General features: G+C 44.0%; 1 protein-coding gene across 2 annotated transcripts in view; it reads right to left on the minus strand.

Annotated features, from left to right (window-relative positions):
- Positions 1–19804, minus strand: part of PRKCB (protein kinase C beta) — a 297800-nt gene that overhangs the window by 76551 nt on the left and 201445 nt on the right. For both annotated transcript variants that reach the window (XM_032460851.1, XM_032460850.1), the window contains exons 6-9: positions 17044–17200; positions 15621–15755; positions 7062–7158; positions 559–705 (exon numbers count right to left, since the gene is read on the minus strand). In XM_032460851.1, coding sequence (XP_032316742.1) covers positions 559–705; positions 7062–7158; positions 15621–15755; positions 17044–17200 — 536 coding nt within the window. The remainder of the gene's footprint in view (positions 1–558; positions 706–7061; positions 7159–15620; positions 15756–17043; positions 17201–19804) is intronic.

Raw genomic sequence — 19804 nt, forward strand, 5'->3', positions numbered from 1 at the left:
GAGTGATCTTCTCCAAAATCAAATCTGATCATGTCACTTCTCTGCTTAAGACTTTCAGTGGCTCCCCACTGCACTGTGAATAAAATCCAAACTCCTCAGCCCAGCTCAGAAGACTTTGCCTGATCGGGCCCTGCCTACCTCTGCAACCTCACATCCAACAAACTCCCCTCCACACGTGACACTTGAGTCCAACACCTCCTGATGGTGCCTAGAATGGCCAAGCCCTTCCTCCACCCCAGGACCTTTGCACTTGCTGTTCTCTCTGCTGGGAACAGTCTCTCCTTAGCTCTTTGACTGTATGGCTGGTTCATTCTCATCCTTCAGATCTCGGTTGATATGCCACTTCCTCAGACAGTCTGAGTGGGTCCCTCCTTGATCTCTCTGTGTCACAGCATGCCATTCATTTCCTTCACAGTATTCATTACCAACTGTCAGGTGGTTCTAGTTTACTTTGCGCTCTCTCCCTCACTGGAATGGAAGCCCCATCTGAACAGCAAATGTGCCTGCCTGGCGAGCTATTCCTTCTGGAGCAGGCGCCACCCCCCAGCCACACTGTACCTTGCCAAAGCTGCCTTTCCCCAGCACCATCAGGAAGTTAAAATCGGTCAGTTTCATCCGGTCCCTGTTCCCGTTGTTGTCAAATTTGGATACGGTGTTGGTCGTCTTTTCTTCGGGAGCCTTGGTCCCCTGCCCGATCTTGGCCCTCTGGAGGGGGAAGCACACAGAAAACATCATTAGAATTTGCTCAAATTCACAGACAGGTTGCAAGCCATGGTTCCTGCAGCTCACGCCACCGGCTCAGTGAAAAGCATGGCCCAACATCCAGGGTGTAGACGCAAAATGTGGAGGCCACCCTTGGCACCCCCATTTCTCTTTTATCCCTCAGGTCTCACCCACCTCCAGGACCAGTCACTATTTCCTCCAACCCGTCTCTAGAATTCCTTCTTCTTCTTTCCACCTTCACCAGCACCACCTGTCATCACCTCTCACTTGGACAACCCACCCTGGTTCTCTCCACAATGGGCTTTACATGCAGCCAGAGTGACCTTCCACTTCTTAATACTCAACCAAGTCACTCCCTGCTTAAAATGCTTCCATTTTAAGGATAAAGACCTGGGTGCTTTCACTGGCCTCGACAGCCCAGTATGATCAAGATCTACCTGACCGCATCACTTCTTGGGTCCTTCTTCCCTGGAACCCAGGTTCATGCTCCTTTCACATCCTTGAGCCCCCTCCCACCTCAGGGCCTTTGCACCTACTGTCACTGCTGTGGAGATGGCTATTCTCTCCCTTTCACCAATCTAGTTACCCTCTGCTCCACATTTTCACTTCTTCAGGGAAGCCTTCCTTGATTGTCTCTGGATTAGGTGTCCCTATTTGCTCCCTTCCTCCATCTTACTTCCCATTTATACTGGATGATAATTGTCTGTTCACTCATTTTCCCCAACAGACTGGAAACCTGCCGAGGCAGGGAATATGTCTCATTCTCCGCAATTTCCCTGACAACTAGCATAGCTGCCAGCTAAATGTTTTGTTGGATAAATGGATGGATGAGGCCCAGGTTTGTCCTCAGTGCAATGGGGGAGGGGCCTGCTGTTGTGAGCTCCAGAAGGATGACTCAGAATGGCAACAAATGCTGTGAAATCAGGAGAGACAGGAGGCCGGAATATTTGTGATTGGAGTCTGGAGTAGGGGGATGGCTGTCTTACAGGACTCAGCCCTTAACCTATGGGGTCTGCACTAACTCCGGGTAGCTAATGTCATAACTGAAGGACACCAAGATGGTGGCACAGAGAACTGGAGAATTTCTTGCTGTGGAAAATCTACACGTTTGGTGTCAGAAGCATTGTGAGGGTGTCAAGTTTTCCTTTACAGAGTATGTAGTCTTTTACATCTGGCTTCTTTCGCACATCATAATGGTCTTGAAATTCACCCATGGTGTTGCATGGATCAGTGGTTCATTCCTTTGTCCTGCTCAGTAGCATTCACTGTTCACATTTATCCATTCTCCTGTTTACGGACATTTGTGTTGTCTCCACTTTTTGGCCACTAACAAGGCTGCTGTGAGCGTTCTAGGTCCAGTTACCTTGTAGTAAGATGCATTGAGACTTAAGCGGCTCTGGGACAACCAAGGGGAAGTTAATACCCAGTAAGCAGTTGTATATGTGGGTTTGGGGTTACAAATTGACGTAAGAACTGGAGACAGATTTGGGGTTAAGACCTAGAGAGAGTAGCTAAAACCAGGTCATCAGGGAGACTGCAAACAAGGAAAGAGCCTAGAAGAGATATTGTATTGATTTTGGGGGGGCCGTGTCCCCCCACCACCCCAAATCCTCACCCTCCAGCCATCAGTTATTCCCAGGCTGTGCTGATCCAAACACATTCCCACCCTCCCTCACCCCCTACCATCCCCTTGCTTAATTATTGTCTTCCACCTTCTTTGAATCCTGACTCAGGACCCACTGGATTCACACAACCCAGTCTCCAACCTGTGAAGCTCCCCATCCTGATTGTCCCTGGTTTCCAGTCCCCATTCCAGCCCTGAGGTTCGCATCCATCCACCTGTCAGTTCCAGCACCCGCTGCTGGCAGAGCCTGAGTGAGGCACTCACAATTCCCAAATTTCTCATTTGACAGCTTAGAGGAAAATTTTCTTCCTGTTCTTCAAGGAGCAGCAAGTGGCCAACAGCCTCATTCCACAGTCCTGCAAGCCACCTTCTCCCCTCTGAATCCAGGTCCAAAGGCCCTCTTTCCACATTCCATCTCAATTTGCTTGGGTGAGTTTTCTTACAGGTGCGTGCTGTAGACCTAAAATGTCTGTGTCTCCGCAAAGTCCACGAACTGACGTCCTAATCTTCAAGGGTGATGGTATTAGGAGGTAGGGTCTTGGGGATTAGGTCATGAGGGCGGAGCCCTCACGGACGGGAATAGTGCCTTACAAAAGAGACCCCAGAGGGCCCCCAGCGCCTTCCGCCATGTGAGGACACAGTGAGAAGGCGGCTGTCTATGAATCAGGAAGCAGAATGATTGTGCTGGCATCTTGCTCTTAGACGTTCCAACCTCCAGAACTGCGAGAAGTAAATGGTAAACTACCTCGTCTACGGTATTTTTATTATAAGAGCCTGAACAGACCAAGACAGAATGTTATCTCAGCTTTTAGACGTTAGATTAGAAGCCTAATAACCTTATCAGCCTGGTCTGCACTAATATTTAAATTAGTTGACATCTGTTAAAAATTAAGAGATGTCCTATAAAAACCCAAATCCCAGCTTCTTTTAAAGAAGATCTGGTAACACTGGGCCCCACCCATAAGGCACGGTGCCTTCACAGGGACATCTCCAGTCTGCCCTCATCACCACCACACCTTGCTCTCTCACACCAGGCTTTTCCCCCTTCTTGTTATCTATCCAGCTCCTAAAGACATTTGGGTTTGTCACTCATTCACATAGAGCCCTTGGAAGACAAAAGCCCTGTCCTGTGTCTCTCTGAATGTCCCATGACTGCCCCACAGTCTCATGCTGATTAGGTCTTCCATCAAAGACATGTTTAAACTGAATCCCACGTTAAAAGGATCCTCTATCTCACTGGGTGGGATATGCCTTCAGAAACAGAAGTACACTAGTGGTGGCCTTTTCATGTCTGCAATTTAGAGCCTGAGGACTCGGCGCTCAAAGAGAAAAGCAAAGAGAGCCGCGCATCTGAGCAAAGAGTCTTGCCTCTTTCCAGATGGTGCTCGGGGAGAGTGAAGGCACCTCGGCAGCCAGGCTCCAGGGCTCCATTTCAGATGATTAATGCCTGTGCTGGCTTAGACTGGACTTCTCTGTCACCCCCATCCCTACCAGGAGCTTCCAATACCCAGCAGCAGTGGCAGAGACCCCCCCCATTGGTGAGGAGTCCCCACAGATGCTCCTGAACCCCCAAGCAGCCCTTCCAAAATCCCAGAAGGAGCAGGTCCTGAGCTTTATTTATTCCGAGAGTCAGGGAGGATGCTGATAATGATAACAACAACCTGACAGCTGAATGATAGGACGTGCCACACACTGTTTTAAATGCATTATCTCATTTGTGCCTCACACAACCGTAGGAGGTCAGAAGCGCCACCATACCTTCACTTTACAGATGGGGAATCAAAACTCAGAGAAAGTAAGTTGCCTTCAGCACCCAGCAAGGTAGGGACAGCGCTGGGATTCCAATCCAGGCAGGCTGGCTCTCGAACTACCCAAAGGAAACAGGCTGTGCTGCACAGATGTGGCCCCAGGTATCCTGCCAAGACCCCTGGCCCCCTCCTCTCTACACCTGGGGCTGCTTACCGCTTCCACATGTGACTCTGCCTGCAGTCTCCTTTCCTGGTTGCATGAGCAAGCACTGCCCACCAGCAGGGCAAGCTGAAGGTGCTGGCAGCTCGATTCCCCTGGAAGCAGCCCTCAGCCAGTGATGGAAGGAAGGCTGGTGGACAAGATGTCAGCTTCCCGCCCCTCTGACTGCAAACCCTGTGGCATGCATTAAACACCACCTAAAGCAGAATTAAACCCCAGCTGCCCCCAGTGGTAACCTGCCTGATAATACACATTTTCCCAGCTTCCTTCCTTTCCCAGCATCACTTCCCCACTACTCTAAGATGCTTCCTGCGATCCCTGCACTTGAATCCTTATAGTCTGTTTATGGGGAAACTCAAAGCAAGACAATGACTAGCTGTGGGATGTTAGAAAGTTGCTTAACCTCTCTGAGCCTCAGTTTCCTCCTCTGTAAAAGAGAAAGGCGGATGATAAGGGTACCTACCAGTCAGGGTGGTTGTGAGGACTGAATTCAATGAGTTAATATTTCTAAAGCACTTAAAACAAAAAATGGCACATAGTTGGCATTTTATTAAATTTAAAAATTCTAATATTGCCAGAAAACCCATTCTGAACCATCCAAAATGGAGTCTTCCCTTCCCTGGCCCATCGGCAAGGCCACGGTCAGACAAAAGCCCCCAAACAGAGCCACTGCCAACATTCTGAAATGTACCACGTGTGGTAGCTTCACCAAGCTCACCCTACCATGAAATTCTATTACCCCAATTCCAGCAGCTCGACTTCACCGTCACTCAGAATTTCTCCGGATAAGAGGCTTGAAAGTAATTTCTGAGTCATTCTGGGTGCTAATTGGTTATTGCACAGGGATTACATTTCTCACGTTCAAGGTCAACTGAAATTCCTCTATGTGTCTGAGAACAATTTTCGGTCTCTTGGAAACATTTTTTTAATCAACAAACTACGGTAGGGAGCGATTACCATTCAGGCATAAACAAGCGTTTGCAGGCTCTTGCGGGAAATAAAGGGACACATTTTGTTGCCTGCCGATAAAACAGTCCTTTCCTTCAAGCCAATAACTGGCCCAGACAAATGCTCTGTTCGTGTAGGAAATGTTTTCCTGGGTGTTCTGAAATGTCACCCTGGCTGCCCTAAGACAGAAGAAATCATTCTGCAAAACTGAGACTTCATTTTATACAAGAAAACACTGGCCAGGTTTTTTTCACCCACAATCGTGCATTTTTAACTCAGCAGCAAACGGACACCACTCCATCAGAAAGTTGAGGAAAGGAGATGGAGTGTTATTGGCAAGGCCTGCCCTCCTATCCTACTTTTTACCAAACAGTGTCCAGTTCTAGACTCTACTGGGAGAGAAGGTCCTCTCATCAACTCACGGGGGCTAGAATGGCTTTGTGAGGATAAGCCTCAGGAGTCAGGTTCACTGGAGAATGACTGATAAGCCCAAGGCCAATCTGTTTATTCCACTTGTTTCAGGAAGGGAAGTCCCACCGAGTCAGAAACATCATCAGAGTCCAGGTTTTGTGGAGGGCCCAGGCTCAAGACAAGGGTCAGCACTCAAGTATGATTTCTGTCAAGTTGAGGGGCACACTGACGTGGCTCTTCGAAAGAACGCCAAAACCCCTGCCAAGGCCAGCACGGTCCTTTTACTCTGACCCCCACCAACTTCCCAGCCTTACTGTGAACTCACCCTGTGCTCTCTGAGCTCTACCTACACTTCTGGCCTTCTTTCAGCTTCACATAGCTGCTTTATGACACCCCTACCACAGGGCCTTTGAACATGCTGTCTTCTCTGAATGGAATGCTCTTTTACCCTCTTTACTTGGTTAACTTCCATTGTTGTTTCCTCAATGACTCAGACAAGGTTATATTTCCCTCTTAGACCTCTCTCAAAGTACCATGGACCTCTCTTTCACCGAACTTTACCTAGTTGTATTTTGTCTTCATTTGCTTGTGTGATTACCTGATGAATAATGATGACAATAACCTTATTTGTTTTAGCTATTTTATACATTTTTTCAGAGTTAGAAGGCCATCATTGCTTATCTAGAATTCATGATTTCCCATCAGACTCAGTATATTGTTTGCGTGAACAAAATAATGTGTTTTCCTTTATGAAACCACTTTAAAATCACTCAATACACATATAATGAAAGAACTCAAAACCATTTTCCCCAAAACATTTTCTTTATAAAACTGGGATGTGTCTTACAAACCTGCTACTCTCATATGCTGGAAAATGGGGTTTATTTAGTCCCACAGGAGGGCTTATCTGGAGTAGAAGCAGAGACAGCACGATGGCCCAAGGTCAGAGTCAAGGGCTCTTCATCTTTGGAAGAAATACCCATGAGTATTTCATGGAGTCACCAGCACAGTCATAGATTCAAATCCAGACTCCACCCTCAGCAGGCCTAGGTGACTCAGCTTCCAAAATATATCACCACTCTGTCCACTGCTTTCATTCAGCATTTACTAACTTTCTAGTCCAAGCCAGGTAGGCTGTGAATAAAGACTTTCAAGGAAATATCTAAATCTGAATGAGGACAGGGAGGCAAGAATGACTTCACAAGGCAGGGGACATTTACTTGGGGTCTTGAAGGATAAATAGGAGTTTTCTGGGAGATAGAACAACACTGCAGAGGCACAGGGTCATGAAAGGCCTTGGGTGGAAACCACAGCATAAACAAGAAAAATAGTATAAAGGCAGTCTCAACCGGTTCTCACTCTGGTGCACAAAGACAGACAATCTCACCTCAAATTTCTGCCGCAGTTCTTCATTGCCCTCCCCTCCTTCTGGGGGCACAGGTACGTTGAAGTACTCGCCTTCCTCCTGGCTCAGCAACTTAAACCTAAAGAGAGGCAAGGGAAAGGCAAATTCCATGACTACACTTAATACTATTTTGTCAATTAAGATAAGGGAGGGAGGTCTATAGCAAACTCTACTCTAAAAATGTGTTAGTGGGGAGGTTATAGCTCAAGTGGTAGAGGGCATGCTTAGCATGCACAAGGTCCTGGGTTCAATCCCCAGTACCTCCCCTGAAAATAAATAAACCTAATTAGCTCCTCCCGCCAAAAAAGAAATTAAAAAGGAAGAGGGATATTCCAAAGGCATTCAAGTCAGTAGGGGGAAAAAAAGAACCCGAAATCCCTCACTCTCAGAGGCTTCCTAACCAAAATACACAATTTTCATCAAGATTTTTTTTTCTCCATTCACAAATCTTCCTAAGCAGCTTCTAAAAATAGGGAGATAGGTGACTCAAAGCTGGGATGACTATTTGAGCCTGTACGCCTCCACATTTAATATTCAATGCTTGTCTTCCAAACTTCCACTGAGATCACCAAAAGAAATACAAAAATCAGAGAACATCTGTATCTTTGCTGGAAATCAAGAAGGGTGCTATCCACACAGCAGTGACTTCCAGGAAGTTCCTCAAATTGAACTAATAGTAAGAGAACATGGAGCCATGTTCGGGAAAAAGATACCCACCGAAATCAGGATGCTATTAACATAAACTCTTCTGTTTTTAAATAAGGAAAGAGGGATGTTGAAGGTAGGAGAGTATATATGTGTGGATGGGGAGGGCTATGTGTGAACTCTCTGTGTTTTCTGCTTAATTCTGTTGTGAACCTGAAACTGCTCTATAAGAGTAAAGTCTATTAAAAAAAAAGAAATTCACTTTAAAAGGACACTTTCTATCTCCTCCTTGTAATGAAAGCCAGCATCACTTGTTACAGCAGAAAGTGTGTAACTGTAAAAAATTAAGCATATGCAAATCAGTTACCCAAATCCAAGTAGGTAGCGTTGCTTACCAAAGGCTCTGAGACTAGCGCCTGCCCTCCTGGTTAAAATCAGAGATCAGCAAGCAGCAGGGTTAAAGAGGATTAAGGATCCACCCTCTTAGACTTCCTCTTTGCCATAATCTGAAGAACTGACGGCGCACTGACCAAAGAAGAGCTTTGGGTGCAATTCAATACGGCTGATGCCCCAACCATGTACTATCTAAGCCATTTGGTGTCCTGCACTTTGGAAAATACACATCAATGGGAATTGACCAGCTGTAATCATTCAATAGGAACCCCACTAACAACCTGGATCACACCCCCAGGGACTGGATGAGTGTATTCAATTCTTGATCCGTATTCAGGATGTATGGGACAGGTCAGCACCTGGGGCATGGGTCAGAGCACAGTGTCCCACCTCATGTTCACCGTGGCCAGGATGCCATCACGATGGCCTCCAAATACGGACATTTGTGCCCATTTGAAAAGAGGAGCAGGAACCTCTTCTAACTTTAAGATGCACAAAACAAACTGGGGGGTCCCCACCACAGGGCAGTAGGGCTGCCTGTTATGCAGCTGTCTCCAGCAGTAGCCCTCTCCTAAACTTCTACAGGACCAGGACCTCGATCCGACAAAGAAGAATTCCAAAAAATGCAAAAGGCTTCTTTCTCCCTTCATCTGGATATGAAAGATTAGAACAGGGACACTCAACATTTCTGTGTTCTCCCTTCTATAAGGGTGTACCCATGAAAAACTCACTCAGATAAAGAGAAACACTGAGGAATCAAGTAAGTACCACCCATGAAACAGAACTGTTGCCAAAAGAGAGAAAATTCTAGAAAATACCTAACACATTTTCAGTGATATTCAAGAGACTGATGCATCTATGAAAGGGGAACAATCTGAGCTTAGGAAAGACTTTCAGAAGAAAAATAAATGACGGAATTTTAAAATTCACTGGAGACAATGAATACTAGGATGGATAATTGAGGAAACAATTAGTGAATTAGAGGATTTTTTTCTGGCAGTTGGTTTGATATTTATTGCATTAATTAGAGACAAACAGAAAGCTTTATATGCCATGAAGAAAAATGCGTATTACCAAAATTAACCTACAACATAGAAGAGAGGAATATTGCAACATAGATTTCAGCAAAGACATAGCATTATCCTTCTTATATAAAAAGTTTTTCTAAACTAATAAGAACATTATAGGCAAGACACGGGACATAGTCAATTATAATTACAAAAAATGGTAATATACAAATAAAAACGTTCAACATAATTAGTAACAGGTGTATGCAAATAATATGTACAGTATAAAATAATAAAAGGGTGTTAATGCATATTATAGATGTATATTGTGTAAATAGGTATAATTAGTAACAAAATATGTACAACCTTTGCATCATCTTTGAAATTTCTAATACCAGATGTTGACAAGCATGGGTGAAATGAAAAGTCTCACACAGTATTGGTGAGAATGTAAATTGACTGAAAAAAGTTCCAGAACATTATGGCAAACACTTTAATAATGCATATGTTCTCAAAGTCATTGATTCCAGGCTTAGGAATTTATTAAGAAATAAATTAAAGCCAGGCACAAATGTTTCACTCTAAGTATGCTTATTATAGAATTATTTATATAGGTAAGCACTGTACATCTTATAAAAAGAATGTGTAAGTTGATGCAGATCTGTAAGAAGGGACTATACGAAGCTATTAAACATGAGGTTGGTCAAGATTACTAAGTGACAGGAAAGAGGGTTCAAAATGCATTGTTAGGTGGAAAATGCAGGCTGCCAAGCAATACGGACAGTAAGACTTCATTTTGGGCAAGGGGAGGGTATAGCTCAGTGGTAGACTGTATGCTTAGCAAGCATGAGATTCTGGGTTCAATCCCCAGTACTTCCATCAAAATAAGTAAGTAAGTAAATAAATAAACCTAACTACCTCTTCCCAAACAAAAAATAAACTAAATATTTAAAAATTTTTTCATTTTTTTTTCCTGACACGTACATACACACACAAACCGAGAAGAAAAAAAATTCTAAATTCTAAAATTGTCAATAGCTATCACCTCTGGGCAAAAAGATTCCAATAATCTTCTCTGTTTGCTTATTTATATTTTTCCAATAATTATTCAATTAATAATAATAGCTGACACTGAGTGCTTAGTATTTACCAGACACTGAGTACTTCACTTATACTAATTAATATATGACTTAATTACCACTATTATAGCCAAATGAGGAAAGAAGGCACAGAGAGACAAAGTAACTTGCCCAAGGGCACACAGCTAGGAAGTGGTGGAACAGAAATTCTAACTCAGGATGTCTGATTCCAAAGCCTTATTTTTGTGTTTGTGTGATAAGAATAAAATGTCATTATTAGTAATATCAAAAGAAAGCTTAAAGACATGATTTTAAGGTAACAAGGATTTAAGATAATTATTTGTCTGTTCAGAAGGAGAGGGAAAGATTAAATAGCAAAGAAAAGAAACTTTAGGAATAGAAACACCATGATACAAATGTGGCAATTAAGACCATATATGTTAAAACATGTCCCTATGGGAAAAAGGAAAAGACTTTCAGAATGAGTTTGTTTTTGTTTTTAAATCCAACAACATGTCACTTGCTACACAAGCCCAGAGGACTTAGAAAGATTAAATAAACATGGAAGAATGGGCAAAGATTGACTAGGCAAGAGGTGCCTACCACTCTGCAACCAAAGTGGACAGATCTCCTCATTCCTTGGGTTCGCAGCTTCCTCAAGGCAGAAGACAAAGTCCTTACAAGGCCCACACTGGATCTGCCAACTAATCCTCATCCTGCCAGTCTTCATCCCTTGTGACTTCCCACCTTACTGATCCAGCTCCAGCCACACGGGCCACTTTACTGCTCCTCAGACTTGCCAGGAACACTCCTGCCTCAGGGCCTTTGCACTTGTTATTCTCTGTCTGGAATAATTTCTCCCTAGAGCTCCACACAGTTCACTCCTTCACCCTCATCAGGTCCTCACCTTTTCAGTGAGTCCTTTCCTGAGCACTCTATTAAATCAGAACACCACCACCTCCAGCATTCCCTGTCCCTGTTTCTCACTCACTTTTCTCTATAGCATTTATCAGCAAAGATTCTTGTCTGTTTTCAGCTCTCTAGGGTCTCCTCATCACACAGGTATTCACTACATATATTCCCTGAAGGAATGAGTGCATGCCAGCAACATAGAAAAGGCATGGGCAAAAAGCATGAACTGTGACAAATGTGAGTTTATACCAATTTAATAAGTCATTTTTGAAAACAGTCTTGAAGAGTTATATGGCCAATAACGGCACCATACACACACACACACACACACACACACACACACACACACACACACACGGCAAAAACATTAGAAACAAAAAACTTTTTTTTAATTTACTGGGAGAACCGTAACAAGCACTATACATTTAGGACAGATCAGGCCAACAAAAAGAAAATATGAAAGCATAAGAGATCTGGACCTTATAGTAAGGTGGAATAAATAAAATATTGAAATATATACCTTACAAATAGGATATATAATCTTTTTATTGAAATGTCCATGGAACATTTAGCAACATTGAGTGTACATTAAGCTAAACTAAAAAAAAAAAATTGAAGGAAAAAGAAGAAAGGAAGAAAAAAGAGAGAGAGAGAAAAGAAAGAAAAAGAAAGAAAGGGAAAGAAAGAAAAAGAAAGAAAGAAAGGAAGGAAGGAAGGAAGGAAGGACAGTGCACAGGCTATATTCTCTGGCTATAAAGCACTAACACTGTCGTTTAACATCAATAATAAAAATGTAATCAAAAAGCTGAGACTAGAGGCTATAAAACATGCCTAAATAAAAACATGTTAGAAAGAAAACTAAAAATACAATGGCAGACTTTGAGTAAGCTACAAAAGCTCAAACGTGACATCAAAACAGAGGAAATATTTGTTCCTTCCAATCCATGTCCATTATTTTTAAATAGTGGAGTAAGTTAAGAGAGAAAAAATAAATTAGCAAAATATTCAACTGAAATTCAAAGACAACCATGAAACACACCTACAGCAGAGGAGAAAACAGAAACCCAGAATTGATACACAAATCCCAAAGCTCATTCTTTGAAGAAAAAAAAAAAAAGTAAAGGAGACGAATCTCTGAAAACAAGGGGAGAGAAAGAACATAAATAAACAAAATTAGAAACAAAGAAGGAGATCTGACAGCAGACACAGGACTGGTGGTAAAGCAGCAGATGAGAGGCCTGGGGCTGGGGCACCACATCTGGAAGCTTCTGGAAGCTTTCCAAGCTGCTTCTGCTGTTTCTGCCACATGGTCTTAAATTATAGCAACAGAATAGCTGGGAGAGCTCAGCCCCTTCCAGACAGGGCAACTGGGTCTCACAGAGGGAATGGGACTCATCCAAGATCATACAGGGACAGGAACCCAGATTTCTAGCATTTGGTACATTTCAAGGTAAGACAGCATCAGAGATGTCTTGGTCCTAAATGAAGAGGACTTTTATCTGCAAAACCTGAAGAGGGTATTTATTTTGCAAAAGTTCCCTCCCTACTATTATTTCACAGATTTTACAACTATCCTAAGAGGAAGATGGGGGTGAGGGGAGGGCTGTAATTCCCAATGAATGGAATCATACCTGCTGAGAAGGCTGTGGTACAGGAGGTGAAGTGACTCATCTGAGGTCACAAAGCATCCCACCAGTTAGTAGAGCCAACTACCAGAGTCCAGACCTCCACCAAGTTCCACATCAGGAAGGAGAATGGGACGTGTGGGTGCTTAGGTGCTGGCATCACAGAGATCTGGACCCGAACCCCAGGACTGGCCCTTAGGAGCTGTGTGCTCCTCACACATCGCTCAGCTAGTCTGATCCCGGGAACGATGCTGCACACAGAACTGCTGGGAGAGCTCAAGGATGATGGAGGTGTAAAGGCTTTTGCACTTACTCCTGCTGGACCATCTGTTATCATCGAGACACGCGGTCCACCCTGCACCCTGCTGTTTGCTTCAGGGGAGTAGACAAGGCAGACGCTCGCCCAGGAAGAAGGATGTGGCCCTCTGGGGCCTGGAGAACCACGGGAAGGAAGAAGGTGAGGGGAGGGTGAAAGCAGAGGGGTTTGGCCCCCTCCTCAGTGGAGTCCCGGTCAGAGACCTGCATGGAGGACCACAGCATCAAAGCAATGGGGGGTTGGAAGACGGAGGGATCTGAGACCCGCTCCCGGATGTCCACGCTGGAGACTCAGAAATAAGGAGTCACAGACGTGCTGAGCAGGGCTGGGCCTGGCAGTGGCCTGCAGGGTGAGACAGAAGAGGGCCGTGTGTGGTGGGATCTCACCACCAGAGGCAACAGCCAGGACCTGGAAGGCCAGCACAAAGCCAGAAGGATGCCCCACAGCTCGGAGAGTGGTGGGGGTGGGACTCATCCTGCCTCCTTGGGCACTGGTTCAGGGACCAGGCAGGGTCGGCCACTCTGCAGCAGTGAAGGCCACAAGCCACCGCTTGCAGTGAAGGTCCCCTTCTCCTTGGCCACTGCGTAAGAAAGTCTAGGTCCATTATAGAAAATAAAGCACTATATTTTTTCTGCACATATGACTAATGCTGAATCAATGTGTGACTCCAGGACACCTGGAAAGTGATCAGCGCAGCCCGGTGCCTGGCATCGAGTCAGTAAGTGGTAGCTATTGTTATTACAAATTATTATTATTATGTCCTCTCCTGTCTCACTGATGCCCCCCCCGGGATCCTGTATTCTTTCTGTTTAACCTCTTTACGCTTGATTTAAAGAGGAAGAAGCAAGCAATCTGCGAGTAGCCACAGTGGGAGTACGCAAAGTCGAAGCGACCATATGCCAAGAAAAATTATCCAAAACTTAGAGGGGAAAGGCACAAAGATGACGGTGTGACCTTTTAACGTCATGCTGGAGCATTTTCTAATTAGCTCTCTCCCTCCTCGTGGTAGTATTTATTATTCACAATCCAGTGGGATACAGATGGTCTCCCAGCTCTGCAAAGATAGACGTTAACTTAGAAAACTGAGGTGGGACTCCTGTTCATCAGTCTGGTAGGTAAGATAACCTCCGAGGTTGTGATTTTATTGCCCTAATTCAGCCAAGTTATTTCAGCATTCCTTTGTCTACTGACAGACTGAGCAATAGACATTTGCTGCTTTCTCAAACCTCCAGAATCACCCATTCATCTTCCAGTTTCCCTACTCATAATCTAAGGAAAACTCTGACAAATGCTCATTATCATTTGTATAAGGATGGTGTCTTTAACCATTTGCAAACTGTGCTTTAACACACCTCTCTTTTTTCTGTATACTCTCAGCTTCTGCCTTCTTCACATCCATCATATCACGTTGTCTTTGATTAGTTACTTGAATAATTTCTTCAAGGTTTATTGTCCCTCTGTAGAACCTAAGTTCCGTGAGGGCATGTTTGTCTTTATTTTAAGATTTTTTTTTTTTGATGTTTTCTTTTTTTTTTTGAGGTAGGGGGGAGGCAATTAAGTTTTGGGTTTTTTTTTTTTTAATTTAATGGAGGTACTGGGGATTGAACCCAGGAACTTGTGCATGCCAAGCACGCGATCTACCACTGAGCTACACCCTCCCCCTATGTCTGTCTTACACCTGATGTATCTCTAGTGACTAGAATGGAGTGGACACTCAGTATGTATTTCAATAAAAGCCTATGGTAAACGTGGAGGAGAGACAAGAAAGTTGTAAGGAGCACGATGGCAAAGATGTGTGATCTCCTTGATGGAGTCTCTTTCTTGCTCAACTACAGTTTTGATTTTGATTGTCTTTCACTTGTAACTGAAAAAGCCCAGAGTGGGACCATTCAGAAATGAGACAGTTTCTCTTAAAGAGACAGGAGCAGCCCCTAATGACTACTTCTCCCAAAGTTCTAGTGCCAAGTTGGACCATCTCTTCTGACTCCTTTACTCAGCTAATGGTGAAAGAAACGGTTGCCAAGCGGACTTACCTATCCTCTTTGCTGGGAATACTGGGCAAAGATTTTTTTTTTTTTTTTCCTTTAGCAGGGGACAAAGCAAAAACTCCAGAACAAAGAAGATACAGCAGCTGACCATGACAGCAACCCTCTCCCCAGCACTTCTGTGGCCAGGCTTGATAAACAATCCCAATAAAGAAGCATCTTCTTAAGAAGTCGTATTTTGACAGTAGATTACACATATCTTTTGGGTAAAGTGTGAGAGCTATCTTAGTGCCCGTGGGGCCTGTCAAGTCGTATAACTGTGTAAAGCGGGGCAGATGTAAAGCGATAGGGACTCGTGAGGACTGTGGCAAACAGAAAAATCCATGTCCTGTCTAAAGGGGGGATTAACTATTCAATTGTTCTCCTTTGCTGCCTCCTAAGCCCAGATTTTTATGGGAAATATCTTGATTTTGAAAATATTGGCAACTAATTTTTTTTTTTTTTTTTTTTTAGCATGAGGACTAAATACAACATACCCGTGAGGCCGTGTGGTAGCTTTCAAAGCAAAACCTTCCTTACCAACCATCAACGCCAGCTTTCTGCAGTTCAGAAATCCCAAATGACAAAGATCCCATGAAGTCATTCCTGCTGGTCAGATCCCAGTCCCAAATCTCTACGGACAGTCTTCTGTCCTTGTCCGACTCCTTCAGCTGGCTGCAAGGGGGCAAAAAAGAGAAGTCAGGGGACATTATGGAGATTTCTCAAGCAGATGAAACGTCTAAGAGGACAAAGCCCGAAGGCAGGAATGGTGACAGATTACAAGCTGCTGCAAGAAACATATTCAGTTTCCATCCCAGGCAAGCTCCCCAGGGAGACAGAGCTTTTCCTGTTTTACAGCCTGTGGCTTAAACAAGCAGAGGACCCAGGCCAGCTCTGACAGGTCAGTTCTAACTAATTCTGCTGCCTTATGTCTTAATAGGATCCGTGATGTTCACAGACGGACACAGGCACTCTAAGAACCATGATGTCAATCATTCAATTGTGCGAGTGTTCGCACACATGAGGGTTGAGGCTGAGGCTGAGGCTGAGGCTGAGGAAATGTCTAGAGGAAAGTCTTGCTGGTGCCGATCTGTTGGATGGGGAAAGTGTGGGATCAGGGAGGTTGTCTGTTCTAAGGCGTGTCCTTGTCTGAGGCTGAGATGGGTGCCCAGTTTTGCTCTGAGAGGGGAAAGCAGGAAGGGGACTACTATAAGGAACCATGCTTTTGGCTCATGTCCTCTGGAGTCAGACTGTCTGTTGCTAAATCTTGTTCTACCCTGTATCTGTTGTGGGCACTGGTTCTTTAACCTTTTTCAGCCCCATTGATAAAATGGGGATGAAATAACCAGCGAAGCTGGATCACTCCATACAGTGCTTGCTATATGTAGTATATTAGTTCAATAAATATTGGCAGACATCTCTCACATTTGTTGGCCCAGATGCATCAAAGAGTGAGCCAACGTTCTTAGAGTACTAGCCAGGGAAGACCTCCATGGCAGTCAGCAGAGCCCCCGGCAGACCATAGGCCCAGCATCATTCACACACCCAGCCCTAGAGAGGTTGTCACCACACCCTGTAAGTCATGGCCCACGTCTGCCAAGACCAAGAGCTCCTCCCACAATCCTTCACCTAGCAACACATCACACTGTTTTCCATCCCACCCACTTCCCCATGCCAGAGACATTCTCAACACTATTAAAAAAGGTTCTGATTTTTACTTGGCCTGCAAGGAAAAAATGCAGATGGAAGGAGAGGAAGGGAGAGAAGGAAGGAAGGAAGGAAGGAAGGAAGGAAGGAAGGAAGGAAGGAAGGAAGGAAGGAAGGAAAGAAGGAAGGAAGGAAGGAAGGAAGAAGGCAAAGAAGGAGGGAAGGAAAAGGAAGCTGGGAGAGGGCCTCTCCCATCTCAGGGGGCCCATGACCCCACCTGCAGCCCCCAGGCCAGGCTGCCGTCATTTTAACTTACAATCTAAATGTCTCGTTCCACTCGGGGTTGAGGGAGCACTTAATGGTTTTGGTCTTTTGCTTGCTCTCACTCTTGGGATCAGGAATCAGTTTCAGTTTCACATAAGGATCTGACAAGCCGTTGGGGTCCATAGGTACAAGGTTTTTAGCATCTCTTACTAAAAACAGAAAGAAAAAACAGTTTCAGTATTAACAGCCCCCAAATGTTTAAGCACCAACCAGTGATGGCTGTGGAACCTGTGAAAAGGTCCTTGGCCTCGCATTTAATGGGAATTTCCATTCATTAACACCAATAGCTAAGAAGTTAACAAAGTGAGATCAATTCATAATTTGTAGACTCTGCTCTCTATTGGTTTAAAATTGATTTCTGAGTTTCACATCACTCTCTCTACTCTTCCCTTGAGAATAACTGTTATGTTCTCAAAGCTTGCTTTCCAAATAGTCTACAAGAAAGTTTGGCTTCTTTTGTTTAGTATAATGTTTTCAAGATTCATACACACTGTACTTCATTTATGGCTGAATAAGATTCCCTTGTAGGAATACATCAAATTTTGTGGCTCCATTCATCAGCTGATTAATATCTGGGCTATTCCCACTTTTTGGCTATTGTGAGTTATGCTGCTATGAACACATGAATACTCTGACACAAAAGGTCACATATTCTATGATTCCATTTATATGAAACAACCAGAACAGGTAAATCCAAAGAGACAGAAAACAGAGTAGTGGTGGCCAGGAGCTGGTGGCATGGCAAATGGGGAGTGACCATCTAATGGATTTGGGGGTTCTTTTACAGGTGATGAAATTTCTTGGAACTAGACAGAAATGATGGTTGCACAATACTGTGAATGTACTAAATGTCACTGAACTGTGTACTTTAAAATGGTTAGTGGTGAATCTTGTGTTATTTGAATCTTATCTGAATTCAAAAAGAAAGAGCTAAAAGAGTTGCCCTCTAAACCAAAGTGCACCCACAACCAGTACCCAGACAGCCCGTAGAGAGAAGGCTCGAAAAACAGCAGCGCTACAGCGAGGCTCCACCTGCAACCAAGACCACCCTGCGTAAAGGAGGCTGTAAGACCAGCTCAGAAAGGGAAAGGACGCAGAGGGTCAGCAGTGCAGATGCACCTGGGCATAGAAGGATGAGGTGGAATAAGACATCAGCCTGGAGAAATGGGAAGAAGTTAATTAGCAGTCAGCTCAAAAATGAGCAACATTGCTAGCCCAGGGAAGGAGATTAGGAAATGAGAGTTGTTTAGATCTTAAGGAGACAGTGCCGACTATCCCACTTCTGACAGGAAAATCCAAAGCAATATATTAGCAGATTGAATCAAACTATCTGCTAGAAGGCTAATATATAATGACTCCTATCAGGAATGCAAAGATGGTTCAACCCTGGAAATCTATTATTAGAATACGCATCACTTTTATAGGTCAAAGGAGAAAACCATGCCAGAAATACAGGAAATTTTCTTCACAGGATAAAGGATATCTGAAATAATAGCTCCAAAGTTAATGATAAATCCCATAAAGTCAGGAATAAGACAAAGATACCCATCACCTCAGCCATCATTTAATATTTTTTCAAAATGTTTCATAAGTGCAGTAAGATAATAGAAACAGAAAAGTAGGGGATAAAGCATCCCCCTCACTCCTTGCAACCTTTGCTTCCACTTCATCACAGCCACCTCCTCCCTGATGCTTAAAATACAGAAATTACACTATTTTCTCAAACTCAGTTTCATGTACCTCATGATCTTATGCCACTTGCCAACTTTCCAGTACATTAAGTCTAGTACCCCACTGCTACAAGTCTCTCATCACCACTCTGTTGAACCCAATATATCTTCTCTTTCTCCCTATTCCTTCTTTCCTTTGCTCCATTCACCCCCAGTTTAGAGCTTTGGATGCATTATAATCATTCCCTGAAACACTCTCAACTCCTTTGCTCCTCTTTCTTTCCATTTTATCTGACAAAACCCAGCCCAAGTTAAATTCAAAGATGTTCCCTTTGTTTTCCTACATTCAAGTCGCAAACCACTGCTTGGGATGGAGTCAGGGTGAGGAGGGCATGGGGCTGGGGAGGGAGTGGTAGTGTCTGATTTGCCTAAGATCATATAGTTAGTAAGGGCTTGGGACTGAATAAATGAGATGAGACAAGGGCTGGGTGGACTGAGAGAAGAGTGAAAAGGGACCCCAGGATGCAAGCTGCAACTTATTCTGTCAACATTCCTCTGCACTTGAGCATATGGCCCTTTCTTCCATTTATCCACAGGTTAAATTCCATTTCAGCCTGCAAGTTGTATCTCATTCTTGCACTAAAAGCAGGACTTTTTTTCCTCTTTGGTTTGGTTGAGTTCAATAAGCAGATCCTTACTCTATGTTAGCCATTCTGCTAGGTGCTGGGGACGGGGGTCAGACCAACATAAGATGTTGATCCCATCCCCAAGGAATATATAAACCCAAATTTATTCAAAGTATAGTAGATTTCTAATGAGACAGTAGCCAGGTTATATAGGGTAATGGATACAGGGCTATAAGATGCCAGGGTCTGCACCCTGCACCCTGCACCCTTCAGTATGTCTGGAGTGACACCTTTCATTTGTTTCTCTAAAAAGTTCCCAGGTGATGCTGCTGTTCCTAGACCATAAAGCACACATGACATAAAGCTTTCCTAGATGATATAATTTCTTAAATCCCCATACATTTTCCCCCATGGAATACAATCTCCAACTGTTACTTTCTCGTGGACGGAGCCTTCC

Source organism: Camelus ferus, chromosome 18 (assembly GCF_009834535.1).
Source record: "Camelus ferus isolate YT-003-E chromosome 18, BCGSAC_Cfer_1.0, whole genome shotgun sequence".
Lineage (NCBI taxonomy): Eukaryota > Metazoa > Chordata > Mammalia > Artiodactyla > Camelidae > Camelus > Camelus ferus.